At 38.6% G+C, this 23,139-nt stretch overlaps 1 protein-coding gene across 7 annotated transcripts in view; it reads left to right on the top strand.

Moving 5' to 3' along the window:
• The window catches only part of CLIP-190 (Cytoplasmic linker protein 190), a 162,510-nt gene that overhangs the window by 130,004 nt on the left and 9,367 nt on the right, over positions 1-23,139 (top strand). For 6 of the 7 annotated variants that reach the window (XM_076181206.1, XM_076181196.1, XM_076181189.1 and 3 more), the window contains 7 exons: positions 284-415; positions 4,008-4,124; positions 6,694-6,821; positions 7,015-7,186; positions 10,444-11,555; positions 21,381-21,640; positions 22,618-22,777. In XM_076181206.1, coding sequence (XP_076037321.1) covers positions 284-415; positions 4,008-4,124; positions 6,694-6,821; positions 7,015-7,186; positions 10,444-11,555; positions 21,381-21,640; positions 22,618-22,777 — 2,081 coding nt within the window. Of the gene's footprint in view, positions 1-283; positions 416-4,007; positions 4,125-6,693; positions 6,822-7,014; positions 7,187-10,443; positions 11,556-11,846; positions 11,906-20,089; positions 20,598-21,380; positions 21,641-22,617; positions 22,778-23,139 lie in introns of those variants that run through there. The other variant, XM_076181210.1, reaches the window with a different exon arrangement.

Genomic DNA, 23,139 nt, shown 5'->3' with positions numbered 1-23,139 from the left:
CCAGATGATTTGATTATGTGCATGAGGTGTTGGAAGACCCTGCCTTTGAGGGTGGGTGGGTGTGGGTGGGGAGTAGGGCGTTTTGAAGTGAGACTTGATCCAGGCTAGGTTCTTCCCATCTTTCAGCTGCATGGTGAGGTCATCTGACTTATATCACAACAAAATCTTGAATATATATCACAATGGCCAGCAAGATTAAATAGAGCCTATATACATTAAGTAGAGAGGAAACCCCCATTTTTATGTGGTTCATTGACAAGGTTCCCTCTTGGTTTTCTTGCAGGAAAAGATAACTTCCTTGGAGTCACAGCTTACTGTGATGTCATCCAACTCGGCAGACAAACAAGGATTCTTAGAGAAGGCTCTGTCTGACATGCGTGCAGAAATGGACAAGCTGAACCAAGAGAAGAGAGAGGTCAGTCAAGGAATAGCTCATATATCATTGCCACTTGGCAACTGTGTTTGGTAGCTCTCAGGAGCCTTACTATTGGATAGATCTGAAAGAGAAGTTTTTTATGGAAAGTGACATCATGGATGTTTATGATATAAAAGAATCTGGTAGCTTTAGTAGCATTAGTGTGCCCTTAGCCACATAACAAAGGAACTGTTTGAAAGGATGAAATTATTATTAGATGCAAGTAGATCAGAGGATTGGGGCTAGCAATAGGGTAATCTAATCATGAAGAACCCACAGTCAGAATAAAAGGAAACTTAGAAGAAAGTGTAACTTCTATATTTTGGCTGATAGTTATAGCCCTCATCAGGAAAGTACTTTCCTGAAGAGGGCTATAGCTATTAGCCGAAATATAGAAGTTACACTTCTAAGTTAACTTTTATTCTGACTGTGGGTTCTTTGTGATTATTTTTACAAATGTGTCACTACATTTTGCCCAAGTGAATAGGGTTATCTGTTGAGTACAGATTTTGAGTCTACAAAGGAAGAAAAGACAATGAGGTGGTGGTTGTCTTGAGACCACAGTTTTCCCTGTCTACCCCTCAGCTGATTAGAATTGACTGGCATTAGCCAGGACAATTTGTAGATTGCAGTACCCTACTGAACAGTAATGTGCACAGACAATGCAAGGGGCAGGTGCTTTGGGCAGGAAATGGACACTTCCCTCTTTTGTATTATTCATATTTGGCAACTATCCAGTAGGGTGCAACACCATTTTCCACATTATAATTTCTGAATGGTAAGAAAATGGAAAAAGCTTGTGAGAAATAATTTTTCATTGATTTTTGTGAAGGGCACTTTTGGGGCACAGGGCAAAAGGGCAGGTGCTTGGGTACCCCCAGCACCTCCCTCTGCACGGGCCTCATACTGAATGGGTTGAGGATTTATTCAATTCATCTGAATGTTCAGAGATATTTAATCAAGCTTTGTGAAAGAAAAATAGAGTAGGATTTTTTCTTCTTTCTTTTTTTCTTCCCATTATTGTTCTATCATGTTACCTTTGAATTATTAACATCTTGTTTTCTGTACAGCCATGTCACAAATTTTTTTTCACATCATTTGTATTTACCTAGTTGTATTTTACGGGACTAGAGCTATGCTCGTTTTGACCCTTTTTGTATCTCTCCACTTTCATACACTTGTGCAGATGTTATTCAAATTTCAAAACTATCCATTGTCTTCTATTCTGAATTCCTCTAATCTTTCCAGAAGAATTTCTCATATCTCTGCCCTTTCCTTTTGTTCCTTTTGTCCAATGTGCATCATCTAGCATCAGAAGAGAGACCCAAAGATCATACTGAGTCTCCATATGAAATGGTGCTCTACCCATACAGGTTTTGTGACACCATTGATTTGTTCCAGTGCAGTTGGCTCTGGTTTATTGTTGCCAAGAAAGTCTCCTGAAGACCACAGATTATGATTTGCATTTTATTAACTTGCATCATTAAAGGATGAAACTCCCATGCTGGTCATGAAATCTAGTTTTATGCGATGATTAAGAAGGTCCTTTACATTTTCATGGACCATTTTTTAGAGACTCACAGCTGACTCTTGTAGATTTCTGATCCCAAATTCTTGCTGATCATGAAGACTACTGTTTGCTGTGGCTGTTAAAGAGACACTCCTATTCTCTCATCAGTCAATATTTTGGAAACTCATAACCCTCTGTCTGTTATAGAGTCACCCTTACCAAACCCTGGATATGCCTCCAGTAAGGTCTTTCCTACTAGAACGCCTATAATCCGTCCTAGAGTGTTTCCAGGTATTGACCCTCCCAATATTGCTTACACCTATGTGTGGGGAGTTTTGTATAAAGTTTTACCAGTGTGAGTGGAAGGGCGGTGAGCTAAACAGAGAACAGTTGGAGTTTTATTCACTGATGTTTCGTTCTTACCAGGATGAAATGTCAGTGAATAAAACTCCAACTGTTCTCTGTGTTTAGCTCACCGCCCTTCCACTCATTTGTCTTCCATACTTTTACCAGTGTGTTCGGTGCTTCTTGTCTGTGCTCTTGGAGGTGTCAGTTGCAGGACTGTTGTAGCATGTAAATCCTCTGTTGGCTCCACTTGTTGCACAGTGGTTAGTAACAATAATGATATAAGCATATACCAAATGTTAGGGTTCTGGTTGGAAAACTCCCAGACCCTCTTATACATACATACATACATATACCAAAGGCTTTTTCCCCCTACATGGGGGGGTAGCCACAAAGAAAAAAGCATAGAAACCACTTCCACCCATTCCATTTCCTATATATTTCACTCCCCTCCACCCATTCCATTTCCTATATATTTCACTCCCCTCCACCCTCCTCACCTCCCTCTTATGCCGTTACTTTTTTTTTTAGGAATGTCCCCTTTGGGGACAATTCTTTTACTACTCTTTCTTCATTCATTCTTTCCATGTGTCCAAACCATCCCAATACTCTTTCATCAGTCCTGTCTGCTATCTCCTTTTCTACCCCAGCTCTCCTCCTCACCTCCTCATTTCTCACTCTATCTAACCTTGTAACCCCTATCATACTTCTCAGACATTTCATCTCAAATACATTCAAACTTTTCCTCTCTGCCTCTCTCAAATTCCAATGGACAGTAAAGAGAATCATCTCCCTGCTCTCAATTTTCAAAACCCATCAACCTCCTATTTAAGTTATTCCAAGATTTTGCATCTGTTACGAAAATTGTAACTTCAGTACCTGGCATTAATTCCACAATTATCATACCTCATTTTAGATTCATACATGGTTCTAGCTTGTGCTACACCAATGCCTAAGCTATTCTAGGAGTGGACACATCTTTGTGGATTTTTTTTTTTCTTTTTTTTTTTTATTTTACCTTTTGCCCATTACCTTATAATGCCACCCTGTCCCAAATATACAGATCTTTTGTCAAATTTGTCCACCCCTTCAATGATATGAACACTGCAATCATATTCTCTTCTTGTTGATCCTTTAACAATGGCAGGATTAGGACGTCTAGTCTCTCCTTGTGTAGCTATCTGCAAGACTGGGAATCTTTGTGATCACTTCTCTTTGTTTTGTCTCCATCTTGCTTACATCTTTCAATTTCACCTCTTGCCAGATTTTCTTTCCTCTCCTCTCTCTCTCTCTCTCTCTCTCTCTCTCTCTCTCTCTCTCTCTCTCTCTCTCTCTCTCTCTCTCTCTCTCTCTCTCTCCCCCCCCCCCCCCAGGGAAATCTTGCATGCACTTAAAGAATTGACCACTTCAGTATGATGATCACGAGGCAAAAGTGGGTACACAAAGATGCCGGTGTTGGCGTCTTGGTTATATATACTTTTTTGTTGTATAAGAGGGAGGGTGGAGGGGAGTGGAGTGTATTTAGGGATGGAATGGGTGGGAATGATTTTATGCCTTTTTCTTTTTGACTACCTCCCTTGAAACGGGGGTAAAAGCCTTGGTATATGTACACATGTATGTACATGAGTTAGCCCCAGATTCTGTTAGTAACAATAAGGTCACTGCTGGCTGTCTAATAATGCAAATGGAAGTACCAAACCACTGATACATTTTTCCTGTGTTCTGTCATTTGAGTAGATCGTAGGTGCAAAATCTACCTTGGAAAAAGAGATGGCAAAACTACAAGACCAGAAGAACAAATTGGAAGAACAGCTTGAGGAGAACAATTTGAAAGTAGCTTGTGAGCAAGAGAAGGTAAGCAGCTATTCCTGTCTTGTTTACAGTTGTTATGCCCTTTATTCGCTTCCCCCATCTTCGCAAGCATGTACAATGTTTAGTATTTTTGACTCTTCAATGTAGATCTGCAAAAGGTCAAGTGCTTTGCATGGTGAGATGGAACTGACTGCATTGTTCAGAAAGAAATATTTGCATTGAATTTGAATGGACAGGAAGTTTCTTGTGAAACTTATCATAATGCATTTCTGTATGAAAAATTATAAATGTATTGGAAATAACATGAATGTTAGATAATGGAAATTGGCTGTGGATACTGTTATATACCTTAGGACTAGTTGGTAAATATTATAACAATCGAAGCTATTTTTGGAGGGATTCTAAAGATAAGTTTATTATTTTAGAAAGCCACCACTTCAGTGGGGAACTTTAGGAAAGACTGATGTGTTGGATTCTAAAATAATTACCACAGTCTGAAGTTGAACAATTTAGGTATTCAGAAATAGGAAAGCCTACATTATTTCAATCAAAGTTGCATGTACAGTGAGTCTTCCTTATACGGTAATTCTTTATCCGGTAAATTCACAGTTACGGTGTTTGGTAATTACTACCCTCGATTCTATTTAAGGTAAAAAAATTCACAGATATGGTATCCGCTTGTGTTTTGAAGAGGAAAGAGCAGGGAGAAGGTACGTCTGCCATATCCTATTATTACATGTTATAATGGGTTTGGTATACGGTAATTTCAATTTGCGGTAAGGTTTTCAGGAACGCAAATGCTCCGTATAATGAGGACTTACTGTATTCAAATTATGTATATATAAACACAAAGGACTTTTACTCCTTATTGCCAAGTCAAAACAGATTGAACTTCGTACACATTAAAACCCAATTAACACCCATCCCATCTTAGGACCTGCTTTAAAACCACCCTTGTAGAACGTCTACACACAAGAACCAAAATCCATCCTAGAGAACAGTACATGAAAATGATAGGTACACACAGTTCTATCCAAAAGCCTTTAACTCTATCCAAGCATCCCATTATACAAGCACAACCAATTGAAGAAAAATCACCAGCAGCATACCACTCAACAATCTACCATGTGCACCATACAACATATTCATACAAAAACACACGTCTCCCACCTCCCTAATATTTCAAGTTCCCACTTCATACTAAACCATGCTACAATCACTCTTGTCAGGAACATAGGGGACATGGGCCTGGCTGAAGGCAAACTGGAAAGATTAGTTAGTTTATTTGTAAAGTTGGGTGCCCAAGAACAGGTAAATAAGCTCGCTCTGGCTACAAGAGGATGGGGAGAGAAGGAGAGATAGTGTCTGCCCTTGGCAGTGAAGTCTCAGTGTGGGAAGTGGCTGGAGATAGCATCCTCAATTCCCAAGGCTGTCTGTCTTTGGTGAACTCTTGGTGACCCCTTATATTCACTGGGATCAGGTCATGACCCTTGCATTAACTGTCCTTTGGGAGATGCTCAGCACAGCTGTGGGCTGCAGGTGTTCTAGGAGACTTGTTTTGTTGTGGATTGGACCTCAAAGACCCATTTGTTTGACTCAATGTGGCCAGGGCATGGCCTCAGGGCATCTGGTGACTACCAGGTGTTTGGTCCCTGGGGCCCTTTGGAGGCACCGACATCAATGCTGATGGGTATGTGTCCCTGGCAAGTGCAACTGCCTCACACACTCCATAAACTTCCTTTTTGCATTGACCTAGTCTAGGGACCAAATGTCAGCCTCTTGGAGTTGTGCCTTCATGTGGAGGTGAGGTTGTTAACAGGCAGCAAGGAATACTCTGCTGTTCATCTTTCAGGAACCCATTATTGATTCTACAGGTTTATTACTTGGAATTCCAAGCTCCAGACCTAAGTCACATCTATTTGTAATGTAGATAACAAAGATCAAGGATTGAAATCATGCTATAAATGCGTTTGTTGATGGTATGAAACTGTGCTTAATAGTAAGTGGTCTCATAAATGGGAACTAGAAATTTAGATAGGCAGCACAATACACATACATATGAATTTGTCAATTACTTTTTTTTTTCTACATATTTATAAAATTGGTTGTACTGTTTTGTATGTGGACAATGCATTTGGATAGAGCTCCCCTTTTTATGTGAAGTTATCACCAGTTAGCAACCAAAAGAATGTTGATAACTACTAATTTTATTTTCTATATTGAATTAGATAGAATTCCTATAAATCAAGGGATAATGTTGATAATTGAGGGTCAACTGATAGAGCAGTACTTTCACAGCTGTACTGCAGCATGTAAAGTTACCCACTCACCTATGCCTGCATACCATCTTGCACTGTATTGTAATGAGTTACAATTGTTCTCACTCCTTCCCCAAATCCTGCTTTATATTCATACTTGTTTGAATGCACTTTATTTAGAAAAATACATTCAGGGCATGCCCTGATGTATGCTTTTGCTATTATTATCACTGTGCTCAAGTTGTTAGGATTAGAATTGAGTTTGGAGGCACTTTTTCATATGTAAGCGTCACTCATGCACTCTTGCATTTAGAGTGCTTTTTCTGATGTCACTTTCGATTGACAACCACCAGGTGTCAAGCCTAACAGCAGAGGTGACGTATTTGAAGGAGCTGTTCAGTACTCATCGTGATGACCTAAGGCAGCAACAAGCACAGGCACAAACAGATCAGGAAGCTTTGTTGGAGCTCAAGAAAACTCTGTATGCCACCTTTTCTCTTTCTTTCTCTTTTGTTTTGTATGGATGCATTAGATCTGATCAAGTTGCATGCATTTTTGCCTTCATAAAACTTTTCTCATTATATGTTATTTTCTCTTTGTTTGTTTTGTGGAGAATGATCTGTTAGTCTTTGGAAATACTGAATGTTGTTATTATTATCCAAACTGACCAACAGTGAAGGGGAGAGGGTGAGGCTGGATGATCTGCAGGCCAAACTTCAAGAAGCAGATGAAAGTATAGTTAAACTGCAACAGGAGAAAGATAAATTGATACAAGAATCCAGAATATCTGATAAGAAACTAATAACTGAAAAGGAGAATTTAACTCAAGTGGAATCTAAACTTAAGGTGAGTTTTTTCTTTCTCCTTCTTTCATATGTGAGGTATAAAGAAAAGAGAAGAAAACTAAAGTATAAGATAAGGGAGGCAATAAGGGTAAGAGTATGAGAGAAATTTTTGAAAGTAATAAAAAGTTGTTTTGGAAGGAAATTAAGAGAGGAAAGGGAGGTGAATCAAGTAGAGAAGAAAAGTTAAAAGGTACAGATGGAGAGGTGATAATGGAAGAGACGGCAGTAAGAGGAAGATGGGCAAAGTATTTTAAGGAGTTGCTAAATGTGAAAGAGGATAGAGAGGGAAAGGTAGTTGCAGTGGGAATGCTGAGAAAATTAGTGATGAATGAGGAAAATGGATGAGAAATAAGATGAAATGAAAGCAATTATTAAAATGATGAGAGCAGGTAACGCATCTGGGTTAGCTGGGTGTCATGCAGAGTGAAAAAGGGAGTTACAGTGATGGTGGACTGGCTGGTGAGGTTGTTTAATGTTTGTTTAAAAGAGGGTAGAGTGCTGGAGGACTGGAGGAGTGCCTGTATAGTTCCGCTTTACAAGGAAAAATGGGACAAGTGCGAGTGTGGTAGTTTTGGAGGGATCAGTTTGTCGACTATAGTTGTGAAGGCTTATTGGAGGGTTTTGATTGAGAAGATTAGGAGAGGAACAGAGGGAGTAATTGGTGAGGAACAGTTTGGGTTTAGGGCAGGTATGGGCTGCATTGATCAGATTTTTGTGGTAAAGCATATGTGAGAAAGCTATAGGAAAAGGTAAGGGTGTTTTTTGGGCCATTGTGGATTTGGAAAAGGCATATGACAGGGTAGATAGGAAGGCAGTGTGGGAGATATTGCAGATATATGGGATAGGAGGAAAGCTGTTAAGAGCAGTCAAGAGTTTTTACAAGAGTAGTAGAGTCTGTGTTAGAATTAGAAATGGAGAGAGTGAGTGGTTTGAGGTAAAGGTGGGACTTCATCAGGGATGTGTCATGTTGCCATGGCTGTTCAATTTATACATAGATGGGGTGGTGTGAGAGGTAAATGCAAGGGTAATGGGCTGGGGATTGGAGGTAGTTAAAAAATCAGTGGAGAAAAATGGGAAATAAACCAGTTGTTGTTTGCTGACAACACTGCACTTGTAGCAGGATCAGAGGAGGAATTAAGGAAGTTAGTGATGGAGTTTGGGAAGGTGTGCAAAAGAAGGAAGTTGAAGATAAATGTGGGTAAAAGTAAGGTGATGAGATGTACAAGGGGAGAGGATGGCAGCAAATTGGAAGTGAATATTAAGGGAGAAAGACTGAAGGAAGTGCTTTAGATACTTGGGGGTGAATTTGGCAGGAAAGGGAGGAGTGGAAGTAGAATAGATTGAGAGAAGTAAGTGAGTAAATGCCTTGGGGGATTAAAAAGTGTAATGAGAAATAGACATTTGGAAATGGATGCTAAGAGGAGATTGTATGAAGCTCAGTGATTAAGCCAACAGCACTATATAGGGTAGAAACATAAAACATATGAGAGGAAGAGTTTAAATGTGTTGGAGAGGAAATATCTGAGAAGTATGGTAGGGGTTACCAGGCTGGATAGAGTGAGAAATGAGGAGGAGAGGATGAGGGCAGGGGTAGAAAAGAAGTAGGGAGATAGAGTTGATGAAAGAGTATTAGGATGGTTTGGACACATGGAAAGAATGAGTGAAGAAAGATTAGTAAAAGAGGTGTAGAAGCCATAGGTGGAGTGAGTGAACATGAGGGGGCGACCATGGATGAGATGGATGGATGGGGTAAAAAAGGCATTGGGAAGGAGGGTAATGTCTGTTGAGGAAGGAAGGGAGAAGATAGGGGTGAGTAGAGAAAGGTTGTGTATGGATGATGATGTGGTGCATGGAAGGGAGTGGGTGGGAAATGGTGGGGTGAGGGAGTATGTGTGAATGATATTTTGACTCAGCTTGAAGGGATTTCTCCCCATCTTCTCTTTTTCTGCATGAGGGGATGGAGAGGGGGGTGTCACCAATTAGATGAAGCAGCCTTGCTGTGAATGTGCTGTGTCTTGCTACATTGTTTCTGATTCAGGGCACTGGGTGAGATGCAGGGATGACCTGTCATCCAAGATAAGCCAAGAAAAGAGAGAGGGAGTGGAGTATGTGGGGATGAAATGGGTGGGAGTAGATGTATGCCTTTGACTTTGGCTACCTCCCTTGTTAGGGGAGTACACACAGTAAGGTATGCAAAGTAGACCACTTGGAAAAAGAAACTAATGAAGCAGAGCGCTTTCATATATTACATCTTCAGTGCAAAAAGTACTTTTTGCACTGAAGATGTAATATACGAAAGCGCTCTGCTTCGTTCGTTTCTTTTTCCAAGTGGTCTACTTTGCATAAGTGAACACACGTATCCATGTTCTTATTAGTACAGTAAGGTATGTGTAGAATGGTGGAACTCTAAGCATATCTTGACTTCACTGACTGGAAACCTATGGTCTTACTTTAGCCACAGACAGTCCTTGGGTCCTTTCAAGAATGTCTGGGTAGAAATGCTGGCCCATTGTCTGTGTTCTTTTAGTATGGTCTGCTTTCATGTCACTAGCTAGAAGGAGGAAGAGGAGAGTAATTGCCAGTTGTCAGCTCTCTTATGCATAAAAAATAAACGAAAAACCCATTCATGACAAAGGATATCTTGGGCCCAGTCCAGAACCCAAGTATCAGCTCTTAGGGGTACACCTCCTGGCAAAAGTGAGGATGTTGATAGGCTTTGAAGACCAGACCACCATTTCCAGCTACTCATTAATCAGTCCTTTTTGTGCTTGAAGTACATACATATACCAAAGGCTTTTTCCCCCTTACAAGGGAGGTAGCCAAAAAGAAAAAGACATAAAAACCATTCCCACCCATTCCATCCCTAATACACTCCACTCTCCTCCACCCTCCCTCGTATCTTGGCACCTCCTGGATGACGGGTCATCCCTGCGTCTTGTCCATTGCCCTGGGTCAGAGGCAGGGAAGTACTGTAGGAAATAGAATAATGTTTTAATGATAAAGGGGTGTGCTATTGGTGTATGCATAGATAGTTTTTGATGGAATGAGATGATTTGTAGCAGTTTTCTTAGTATTTAATATCTGGTATGTTTGGTATTGTTTTATTTCCCTTCATGTTTAGCCACCATAGTTTTAGTTGAACTTTACATTCTTCTTTTCTTTATGTGGATGTGTGATTTGACTTGACCACCACCACCCTAATATGGGAGAGAAGGCCATAAGTATGTATACAAAGTTAATGATTACTCAATCTTTCAGGCCCTTGAGGAAGTGAACAAGAATGTGCTTAGAGAAAAGGAAACTACAGAAAATAAAGTAAAAGCCCTGCAGGAGGTGGAAGAAGAACACAAGAAATTACTTAAAGAGAAGGGAACTCTGGAGGAAGAGGTCAAAAAGATCCCTGGACTGCAGAAAGTCAACGAGGAAATAATTGTTGAAAGAGAAGGACTTAAAGAAGAGTTGGTTAAGGTGAATAACCAAGTTAAAGAATTAAGTAGTGTTAAAAGTGAAAAGGAGCTTCTAGAAAAACAGGTACAAATTTTGAAGGAGGTAGAAATGGAGAAAAAGCGTCTTGACACTGTGGTGGAAAACTTAAAGAAAGTTGAAGAGGAGAAAACAAGGTTAGATGGTGAAGTGGCCACTTTGAGTCAGGAGAAGGTCAAGGCAGCAGCACTACAGGAAGAAGTCAGTCAGCTGAAATCAAATATTCAAGATTACGAAACAGAGAAGAAAAAGAGTGCTCAAGAATTAAAGGAAAAGGTAGATAAACTGAAATCAGTCAAAGAAGAAAACTCAAATTTGAAGTCGGATTACAACAAAGTAAAAGATGAGAAAGATGTTTTGAAAGTAGAAACCACTAAGTTAATGGAAGAACTTAAACGAATTGAAGAGGAGAGGTTAAAACTTGGAGGGGATGTTGGAAAACTGGAAGGGGAACTTACAAGCATGAGCAGCCTCCGAGAGGAGAATAGCCAATTGCTCTTAAACCTGAAGGAAGTAGAAAGAGAAAAAGACACACTCTCACAGAGTATGAAGGAATTGAATGAAAAGTTAAACCAATACAAGATCCTAGAAGAAAAGCACTCCAGTCTACAAAATGAAATGGAAAAGACCAAAAGTAAAAAGGAAGAGCTCATTAATGAAAGCCTTAAACTGAAGGAAGAAATTCTTAGGCTGAAGGCAGTGGAGGAAGACCAGATGATTATGCAAAAGAGGTTGCAAGCCATGGAAGAGGAACAGAACAAATTGATGGAAGAAAAGAAGAATGTAGAAGATGATGTCAAGGTTCTCAAAAAGATGGAGGAGGAGAAGAAGGAACTAGAAAATCAAAATCTCGCACTCACACGGAATCTGGAGCAGATCAAACTCAGGTAAGTCTTACTGTTTTTATTGATTTACTCAGAAAGAGTAATATTGTGTTTTCAAATTTCAACACATTTACTTCCAGGATATGAGCAGAATTATCTTCAGATTTTATATTATGTATCACTGATGAAATCAGCAATGGTTACATTCAGTTTTAAACCTGGATGAAGCAACTGATATTGTTTGAATAGTTGTGATCCAGATTTATGGAAAAAAGCTGGGGCTACAGATTTTTGGATTGATGAAGTTACTGATACACATTTCTGATTCCTTGCATTTGCCTCGGTGCCTCACAGTGAAGCCATGTGCTGTATCATCAGCTAAACTTCTTTGAGCCCTCAGTCAAAATTAAGAGGTAGTAACACAGTAGTGTTTACAAGTACTTTAAATTTGTAGGAGAGTGCTAGCTGAAGGTTGGAGTAGTAAGGGCTAGGGTAGGTATTCATTATATATATCTATGGGCATTCTCAGTCATGTCCACTAGTACCTAACACCCACATCTTTCTGATTTTACTGAAATTTGGTTTATAGGTAGTTTTAGGGCTCTAAATACATTTCAGAAATTTTAAGGTCAATCCAAACAACCGTTCAAGAGATATGACTTCAGATATTTTTAGGTCATATGAGAGGTCACTAACAATTGGCAACCAATAACTAGGGTAATAAAAGTCATGGTTATATAAATGTATATATATTTAGAATCAGAAAAAGACAAGGAATCCAAATAGTAGAGTTTTAGGCTTTGTTCACACTACAAGCAGAGCAGAGCAGAGTAGTTAGGTGTTCACACTACAAGCGGAGAGGAGCAGAGTGTCTGAGCGATTTGCCCAAGAATCAGTCATGATGGAGGATTTCGTGAGTGCGTTCATATTGCTCGAAAGCAAAAGACAGAAACAGCAACACTGGGTTCATCCCATCATCAAAAGATTAGATCAGTATGGAGAATAACACCATCTCTTCCATGAGCTGAGGAGAGATGAATCGCGATTTCACGCATATTTACGGATGAAACCAGCAAGTTTCGATATTTTGCACTCCCTCATAGACTGAAAAAAGAAGGAAAAACATTATATATATATGTGTGTGTGTGTGTATCTTTTATTTGGTTATATATGGGTCAAAATTATCTCTCCCTCTCCTTCCCATATACATCACATGTGCTGTCAACTTGACAAAAAATGTAACGATTTATTAAGGAACATGGAATGTCACCAAATTAGCTTTTCACAACATACTACTAACATATATAGTCAAAGTGTGCCAGAACCATGCACAGTCTGGTCAGTGATTGTAATTTTGGGTTCAGGAATAAAAATTTACATTGGTAGAGCCTTCTTGGCCATGGGTGGAGTGGTGGAGAACCGCTAGCGGCCGAGCGTAAAAAAATATGCCAGCATTTCTCGAGTGTGCCGCTCTGCTCGTAGTGTGAACACCTGAGCATCTGTACATTCAAAACTACATAACAATGCTGATCCACTTGTAGTGTGAACGCGCCCGTAGAACTCTAGGTTAAAAAAATTAATAAAAATAAAAATCCCACCTTAGCAAATATTTGAGGTCAAGATTTGACCCCTGGGGTATCAAAATTGAAAAAAGAATATATAGATGAGAAAAATGAAGGCATAAGCCTTGGCTATTAGAATCAGTAGAAAATATTTTGTTTATGTTAGTGTTTTTCATATAATTAACACATAAGTGAGTGCCATATTTATACATTGTCTGTCAACTGTACATATTTTCCACAGTTAGCTCCTAATATAATTACATACATACATATACCAAAGGCTTTTTCCCCCTTATAATGGAGGTAGCCAAAAAACAAAGGCATAAAAACCATTTCCACCCATTCCATCCCCATCATACTCCACTCCCTTCTTCTTACCTTGGCACCTCCTGGATGACTGGTCATCCCTGCATCTCACCCACTGCCCTGGGTCAGAAACAGTGTCACAAGACACAGCACATCCACAGCAAGGCCACTTCAATAAATCGGTGACCCCCCCTCTCCGTCCCCCCATATAAAGGAGAGGACGGGGAGAAATCCCTTTGGGCTGCGTCTAAATTCCGCTCACACACACTACCTCTAGCATAATACTAGCATAAACAGACTTTTTTTTACTGATTCTAATAGCCAAAGCTTATGCCTTCAGTTTTCTCATGTGTGTATATATATCTATGTATATATATATATGTATATGTATATATATATGTATATATATATATATATTATACAGTATATATATATATATATATAATATTTTTTTTTTTTTTTTTTTTTTTTTTTTTTTACCTCAAATTTTTGCTAAAGTGAGATTTTTTATTTTTCAACCTGGAGTTCTAAAACTCTGCTATTTGGATTCCTTGTCTTTTTCTGGTTTCAAATATATATACATTTATATAGCTATGACTTATCACCCTAGTTATTGGTTGCCAAATATTGGTGACCTCTCATATGACCTCAAAATATTTGAAGTCATATCTCTTAAACAGTTGTTTGGATGGACCTTTAAATTTCAGAAATGTGCTTAAGGCCATAAAACTACTTATAAAGCAAATTTCCCAAAATCGGAGAGATGAGGGTGCTAATTCAAATTTTTAGTCGATCTCAAAGAATACATACAGTATATATATATATATATATATATATATATGTTTTATCTCTACAATTTATTGCTGTCAAAGACTTGTTTCTTTGTCCAAGTGTTAATGTTATTCAGTCCCATCACCCATAATTCAACTTTGCCATTGCATCCTCCACTTCCCTTTCACTATTTGTGCCCACTCAGCTGTCCCTACACTTCATATTCAACTTCTCCTTAGCATCAACATTCCAACTTAATCCTCATACACATTTGGAGGAGGAATGAATGTGGAAGTGAATTATAGAGTTAAGGAAGAAAGTAAATGTCAGACCAGGATGAAAAATGAAAACAGGTGATTAGGGATGAATGCAGAAACATGTCATACATCAGTAGCTATGTGAATGAATTTGATGAATTTCTTTTTACTTCAGTGCAGATAAGATGTATGAATACCAGTTCATGAAAATGATGTAAGTTTTCCACCAAGTGGTCAACATTAGTAAACATTTTAGATACATAATGAACTGTTTAAAAGTATCTAAAATCTATTAGTTGGAAATGGGTATTTAAAGAATTGTAGTTGAAAGTGTCACAATTTTTTCCCAGTAATGTGCACTGTGTACTCCCAAATTTTACACACTTATAAAGATAATCTGATCAAAAGATGTAATGTAATGGTATTGATAGTCACTAGAGTAGACATGCTAAGTGGAAAGTAGAGCAAAACTTAGTTCTGAAGGATTGAGTTGACTCAAGACTTACCCACACGACCAATGACTCTTAGTGTCTCCCTGACTCCTCTTATACAGTAATGTCCATTTGTTGAGTGCAGACCTGGAGTCTATGGTAACGTTTGCTGAGTACAGCTTCTTTTCCCCAGTAGTTGCGTGTCTGACCCTGATGTGTTGGATTTGTATGTGTGAGGTAAGACTCAAAGGTAGCCTGCCTGCCTATCATCCACATGTTTAAACCTACACGTCTGTCTGTCTATTTCCAGCTTGTCCGCCATGTGTGTGGGAATGCAAAGACTTTCAATCAGTGCAACCTATTAGTCAATTGTTCATTCCCATGTCTTGTGTTGCCTGGTTAGGTGTTCGTCATTTTCAATTGTAAAAATTTTTTGTGGTGTAGTACAGACACTTTATCCACTGAAAAACAGACTTAAAATATATTAATTCCCAGTGCTTGTTTCCTATTTGTATAGTGTGACCTTGATATGTTTCTATTGATGCTTTTACATTTCTTGAATTGAATTTTTATGTAGGTAGTAGAAAACAAAACATAGTAATGATTAACAATTTTCATAATTGGTCTGTGAATCAGTGAGCCATGCCATAACTGTGATGCCTGTTTGAATCATTGATGAATATTTAGATATACCTAGTTGAGTCCATTTTTTTGCTTGCTCACAATTTTCATCTAGTTGGTATTATTACCAGAAGAATAGAAACCTGTAAATCAGCTCTTAATTAGCATTGAAATAGTAGTAGAACCGAAACCAAGTTTGAATTGTTGCCTGTTGTCTGTCACAGTGGGAACCTAACAAAGATCATAAGCAAAGAGGAGAAGGAAGGAGTTGTAGAAGTGTTGTCCGTGTGTACGTGGAATGTATTGGTATGGTAGAGAGGAAAGCTTTGTAGGATGTGAGAGGGTAGTGGATGAGGGCATGAACAGGTATGTATGAAAGGGACACATTGTGTGTGTAGAGAAGAGATAGAAGAGATTAATGTTATCGCAGGTTTGAAACTAATGTGTAATGAGGCACTGTTCTAGCCTCCTCAGAGGGAACATTCATGATGAGTCAATCCTTTGCCCCAGGTCTCTCTTCCAGAAGACTTGACATCTAACAGAATGAATCAGTCATCAACAAAAGTGAAATATATGGAGTTGTGCTGTGTGGGAAGAGGAATGAAACAACACTAAAGTATGGCTGGAATATCCCTATAAAAGTTGGGCTAAGAGATCTTTCTCTATTATGAACGCAGTGATCATGTCACCTCCTTCTTTCCTCTACTGAGGGAATTTCTAGTTGTTCCTAATATTTCTTTATACAGTCTGTCCTAGGCTGAGAACCATTTTGGTTGATGTTCTTTATATTTGCTTGGTTGTACTTACATCATTTTTGTGTTTGGACCACACCATTGCTATGTTCTAATCTGAAGCAGATCAGGTTTTTTGAGTTTTTTCATCATCTCTATTGATGAAGATGTGTCTGACAAAAAAAGATTATTAATGTGTTTATTAGGTAACATATCAGTACCATCACTCCCAAGTGTTCTGAATGCAGGGGGTACAGTATGAAGGATGTGAGTGTGAATGGTGTGCTATGGGCTCTGTTGTGTCCTTTGGGCTGAGGTTGTGTAATGTGATGTGAAGGATAGTTAAATGAAACAGGTTTTTGTTTGATCTTGGATGAACTTTGATCTGGGGCCTGTGACTTTGTCCTGAATACATGTCATGACTCTGGCGGACACATTGCGCCCATTCTTCAGTTCAGTGGACAAAGGTGGGGAGACATGATTTCAGTAGATATAGTAAATTAAACATATTTGCTGTAGTTTAATATCCAACTAACCAAGGATTGTAGGGTGGGGTCTTGATATGCTAAGATTGTAGAGCAAGAGGACTCAGAAATTTATTCAGAAGCACTGTATCATGTCAATTCCCTCCAAAATCTATTAATTAGGGGTTCGGTGTATTTTAACAGCTTTGGGTGTGGTACACTAGTGTATGCCATGCTTCCCCAATAAAATATTTGTGGTGCTTGTCATGGAGAAGGAGTATAAGAAGAAGCTGAGAGAAGAGTGGGATGGAATGGAGGAAAGAGTAGAACTAGGAGTGAAGGGAGAATGGGGATGTTTTAAGTAGGGAATCACAAGGTGTGCAAAGATGGTGTGGAACAAGGAGGATGGGAGGAAATAGAAGGAAAGGCAGTGGGTGGCAGGATGATAAAGCAAAGAAGGTTGTAGAAGAGAAATGAGCATCCACAGATTGCAAAATAGGACAAGAAAATCATATGAGGTACAAAAAAAAAAAAGAGAAGGCAAGTAAAGGAGAGCAGATGTAAAATGGGATAAGATTATAACAGAAAATTTTGAAAGTAATAAAAGGATGTTTTGGAAGGAAATTAAGAGAGGAAAGGGAGGAAAATCAAGTAGAGAAGAAAAGGTAAAATGTGCAGATGGAGAGATGATAATGGAAGAGACAGCAGTAAGAGGAAGATGGGCAGAGTATTTTAGGGAGTTGCTAAATGTGGAGGATAGGGAGGGAAAAGTAGTTCCAGTGGGAGGTACTAAGAAAATGACAGTGATGAATGAGGAATATGGGAGAGAAATAAGAAAAGATGAGGTGAAAGCTGTTATTAAAATGATGAGAGCAGGTAAGGCACCTGGGTTAGATAGGTGTCATGTGGAGTGTCTAAAAAAGGGAGGTACAGTGATGGTGGACTGGCTGGTGATGTTTAATGTTTATCCAAAAAAGGATAAAGTGCTGGAGGACTAGAGTAGTGCATGTATAGTTCCACTTTACAGGAGAAAGGGGGACAAGTGTGAATATAGTAGTTTCAAAGGGATCAGTTTGTAGTTGGGAAGGCTTATGGGAGTGTTTTGATTGAGAGGATTAGGAGAGGAACAGAGGGAGTAATTGGTGAGGAACAGTATGGATTTAGAAAAGGTAGGAGTCACGTGGATCAGATTTTTGTGGTAAGACAGATATGTGAGAAAGCTTTAGGAAAAATTAAGGATGTTTTTTTGGGGCTTTGTGGATTTGGAAAAGGTGTAGATAGGGTAGACAGGAAGGCAGTGTGGGAGGTATTGCAGATATATGGGATAAGAGGAAAGCTGTTAAGAGCAGTTAAAAGTTTTTACAAGAGTAGGAGAGCCTGTATTAGAATTAGAAATGGAGAGTGGGTGGTTAGAGATAAAGGTGGGACTTCACCAGAGATGTGTCATGTTGCTGTGGCTATTTAATTTATTCATAGATGGAATGGTGCAAGAGGTAAATGCAAGGATAAGGCTGGGGATTGGGGATGATTAAGAAAATGGAGAAAATTGAGAGATACTCCAGTTGTTGTTTGCTGATGACACTGTGCTTGTAGCAGAATCAGAGGAGGGATTAAGTTAGTGACAGAATTTGGGAAGGTGTGCAAAAGAAGGAAGTTAAAGTTAAATGTGGGTAAAAGTAAGTTGATAAGATGTACAAGGGGAGAGGATGGCAGCAAATTGGAAATGAGTATTAAGGGAGACAGACTGGAGGAAGTTGATAGCTTTAGATACTTGGGGGCGAATGTGGTGGGAAATGAAGAAGTGGAGGTAGAATGTAGATTGAGAGAAGCAAGTAAATGGCTTGGGGGATTTAAAAAGTGTAATGAGAAATAGACATTTGGGAATGGGTATTAGGAGGAGATTGTATGAAGGAATGATCGTGCCGACATCACTGTATGGGGCAGAAACTTGGAACATAGGAAGAGTTTGTTTGAGATGAAATGCATTGAAGTATGGTAGGTGTTACTTGGCTGGATAGAGTGAGAAACAAGGTGGTGAGGTGGAGAGTGGGGGTGGAAATGGAGTTGGGAGATAGGGTTGAAAGAGTATTGGGATGGTTTGGACACATGGAAAGAATGAGTGAAGAAAGATTAGTAAAAGAAATGTAGAAGGCAGAAGTGGAGGGAGTGAACATGAGGGGCGACCAAGGATGAGATGGATGAATGTAGTAAGAGACATTGGGAAATAGGGGAATGTCTGTTGAGGAAGGAAGGGAGAAGACAGAAGATAGGGGTGAATGGAGAATGGTTGTGTATGGATGATGCTGTGATGCATGGAAGGGAGTGGGGGGGTGAGGTAGTATGTGTGAATGACATTCTGACACAGCCCAAAGGGATTTCTCCCCATCTTCTCTTTTCCTGCATGAGGGGACGGAGAGGGGGTCACTGATTAAATGAAGAGGCATTGCTGTGGATGTCCTGTATCTTGCTGCATTGCTTCTGACCCAGGCCAGTGGGTGAGATGCAGGGATGACCCATCATCCAGGAAGAGCAAGAAAAGAGGGAGGGAGGGGTGGTGAATGGGCATGGAGTATGTGGGGATTAAATGATTGGGAGTGGATTTATACCTTTGACTTTGGCTACCTCCCTTGTAAAGTGAAAAAAGCCCTAGGTATATGTATGTATGTACTTGTCCTGTAATAACCCAGATACTTTCCAGAAGTGCCATATATTGGCATGAGTGGCAAGGATATGTAGTTTTCTTTCTCATTAATTGTCTTTCCTTATTTTCTTTATTTTATTTTGTTTGTTTATTTTTAAACTCATCCCTTCCTCTGAAGTGTGACATAACTTCTTTGGTGTGGAACCCTGAAGAACAAAGGATCTAGAACATGTACTTTGTTGTGCTCTTGTGATTATGTAAGCTAATGGTCAGGGTCACACTATATACTTCTCAGTCAAGAAAGCTTGATTATGTTTTAGTAGACAGCTGCTGCAGAAATAGTTTTATTTCTGTCATGTTGAAGAAGTGATGTGATTTACCCCAATTGATGTTTTGCGTTCTCACATCAAGTGCTTGGAGAGGACAGGTTGCCCATGATTTCTGAGTGTGGAAGAACGTCATCCTTGAGGTACCGTAAAGTAGTCGTTGTCAGTCCTGAAACTCGTGCCAACAGATTTTGAGAAGGAAAGTAGAATAATGAGTATGGCAGTGCTTCAAATGTCATGAGATTGATTAGTAGTAGGATGCATTGTTGAGCTTATTGTAGCCTTCTGCTTACATTGCTTTTAGAGAAAAGCTTTAGCTAGGAGTATCTTTCCATTGAAACAAAATTTGAATTACCTTGTGTATGAAATTGTCCATCAAATTTTTTTTGCCCCCCAAAAAATTGGATATGAAATTATATTATTTTTTCAATACTATGAAATATTGCAGCCATACTCATTACAACTTTCTCTCCTGACAAATTTCAAGCCAAGTGGAGTCACGACTGCACTCGCTTCGTCAGTTTCTGGCAGCCACCCACAAACAAGAAAGTCATGGTTCTTCTCCATAAAGCAAAGATGCAAGAGTGTATCTTGAAATCTCTCATAATGTTATTTTATTATTATTATTATTATAATTTTATTATATAATTTTTTTTTTTTTTTCTTTTTTTTATAACTTTTATGTATTTATTTTATTTGTTTACTTATTTATTTATATTGTTTTTATCTTTTTCTCTTCTATTTACTGGACTTTTAAGTTAGTCATTGAAATTACCTTGAATGATTATTGTTGGAGCTTTTATTGTGTTGCTATTGGAATGAAATTGTGTATTGATTAGGAATCCGTAAACTTAAGGATGTTCATACATTTCTGTCATACTTTTGTTGCAACATATTGTTCCTATAATGATTTTGTGATTATTCATATTATGTTTGTAAAACATACATTCGCTGCAAAAATATAGTTAAGGTGGTTTATCCCTGTTACTTGTATTCTTACAAAATCATTGTGATATATTGAACCAAAAGTCTCCATCAGTTGGAGACATCACATTTTGACACTAAAACTGGAGAGTAAGTATCTCAAGTGATCTCTATACATAGAGTATGTATGAACCTCTCATATCTGCATGGGTAGTTACTAGTTGATAGGTATATTTGCTGTATGTAGCTACAATGTAATTTAGGAAGTTGCATAAAAACCTGGAAGTAGATTTACATGTCAAGGTGAAACTGTGTACTGTAGGTCGCGCATGACAGTTGTTCTGCATTGTGGAGATGGAAAATGCTTGCATAGAGCAGCTGGCAGGTTCTATAGTCAATTTAATCCCGTAAAAGTATTTTGGGTGGTCACTGGTCAAGATGTAATGTTGAGGTTGCAGTTGAATGGTACAAAGCAATTAACCACAGAATCAGAAATTGAAAGTAGACATGCTATTGCTTTAGACAGTATTTATTTTATTGTTTTTATTATTATTTCCTGTAAATTTGCCACAAAGAGTTAATATGCACATAATATATTATTTATAAGTTCTAGATTTTTGTAGTGAAGTATATAGAAATAAAGTCTTGGATATTTGAGGTTCTACAGTACAAAGAAATTCTAAGTATTAATTATTAATTTCAGTGATGTCTTCTTTTTGCCTTTTCTTATATTTTTTAGCAAATATGATATGTAGAAGGTAATAATTCTCTTTGTCCTTAGTTATTTTATACTCTGTTGGGTCATTTTGTTTGCATGAGTGAACTTTCATGATCAAGAATTATTCTGTTTACAGTTCAGAGCAACGTGTATCAGAACTTGAAGGCCAGAAGTCAAATCTTATAGATGATGTGGTCAGTCTTCAAGATCAGCTAAGCAAGAGCAAGACAGAGAAGGAAGATATGGAGACAGAGACTGTTCGGATATCTCAAGGAGAGACAGAGAAGCTTAGGTCAAGGGTGACAGTATTGGAAGGGGAAAAGAAGAGTTTAGAGAATAAAATTGTCGACCTACAAGTTCAGGTGGCATCATCACAGATAGATACAAATGATTCTGGTAAGTTGTACTTCATGTCAGTATGTTTTTCAGCTTATATGGAGGACACTATTTAAGAATAGTTTGTCTGTTCTTGCCATAATAGGTTTAATATAGTACTTGTATGAAATAACATATATTCAAGACAAGATTATACAAAGGATCTTTTTAATGATAGGGTGGCTGCATCAAAGCATACTTACCTGAACTTGTCATGGGAGTACATTTATACATATACCAAGAGCTTCCCCCTCACAAGGGAGGTACCCAAAGTCAAAGGTAATAATCCACTCCCACCCGTTTCATCCCCACATACTCCACTCCCATTTACCACCCCTCCCTCCCCCTGCCATCCCTATTAACTTACCAAATTTATGGTAGTGTGTAGATCAGATTTTTGTAGTACAATATGCAAGAAGTTTTTGGCAAAGGGTCTTTTGAAGTTTCATGGATTTGGAGAAAACATATGACAGGGTTGACAGATGCTTTATGGAATGTATTGGGTATATATATATATAGGATAGGAGGAAGTCTGTTGAGAGCAATCAGAAGTGTTTACCTGAGTATTAGAGCTTGTGCAAGGGTTGGGAATGGAGAGAGGGAATTATAACATGGTGCTCTAAAACAGCAATATCAGAAAATCATCAATCAGAAATGAGAATCCTGTCAATAGAGCATCAATGAAAAGATTGGGTGAGTCCATGCAGTATGAAGGGCTAAGTCATAAGTTGTCATCTCTCTTTATGTGAAATGGTAGAGAATATACACTCAAAATTGATAGAAATCTTGAGACCAAGTGTCAGCCTCTCAGGACTGCACTTCCACATGGAGACGAGAACACTGACAGATTTTGAAGGTGAGTGACATGGAAACGATTCTCTCTTTTGTCCTTCTCACAGGACAATCACTTGCAGGTAATTGTGAGTCCCTCTTATTCTAATCGGCACAGGGATCAGACTTCGTTATTTGCATGTGAGTGTTTCATCTATCCTGAACAGGTAATTTGGTGCTTCAAATGAAGGAGGAAAAATCGACCCTCGAGAGTCAGGTCAACTTCCTGAATTCCATTATCGTGGACATGCAACGCAGCAATGATGAACTCAAGGCACGCTTGGAGGCCATGGAACTCGGAGCTGCAGATGAGTGCAAAGCTGACTTGTAAGTATTGTATTTTATTTCATACAAGTATTGGCCTTTGGTGTTGTATACTGTGTCCATTTGTAAATTCTTTGGTACAGTGATGTACTCTTTTTATGTCATTCTTGCAAATGAGAGGAAATTTTATTCAGCATAAGGATTAAGAAATGTGCATTCACAGATTGGTTGCAAAATAGGATATGAGAGGTATAAAGAAAAGAGAAGAAAAGTAAAGCTTAAGATAAAGGATGTGAAAGATGTGAATTGGGGTGAGAGAATAACAGAATATTTTGAAATTAGAAGATGTTTTGTAAGGAAATTAAGAGAGCAAGGGGAGGCAAATCAGGTAAAGAAGGTAAAAGGTGCAGATGGAGAGATGATAA

Source organism: Oratosquilla oratoria, chromosome 3 (genome assembly GCF_046742065.1).
Source record: "Oratosquilla oratoria isolate Oo_2021 chromosome 3, ASM4674206v1, whole genome shotgun sequence".
In the NCBI taxonomy this organism is placed as follows: Eukaryota; Metazoa; Arthropoda; class Malacostraca; order Stomatopoda; family Squillidae; genus Oratosquilla; species Oratosquilla oratoria.
This window is presented reverse-complemented; position numbering and strand designations above follow the sequence as displayed.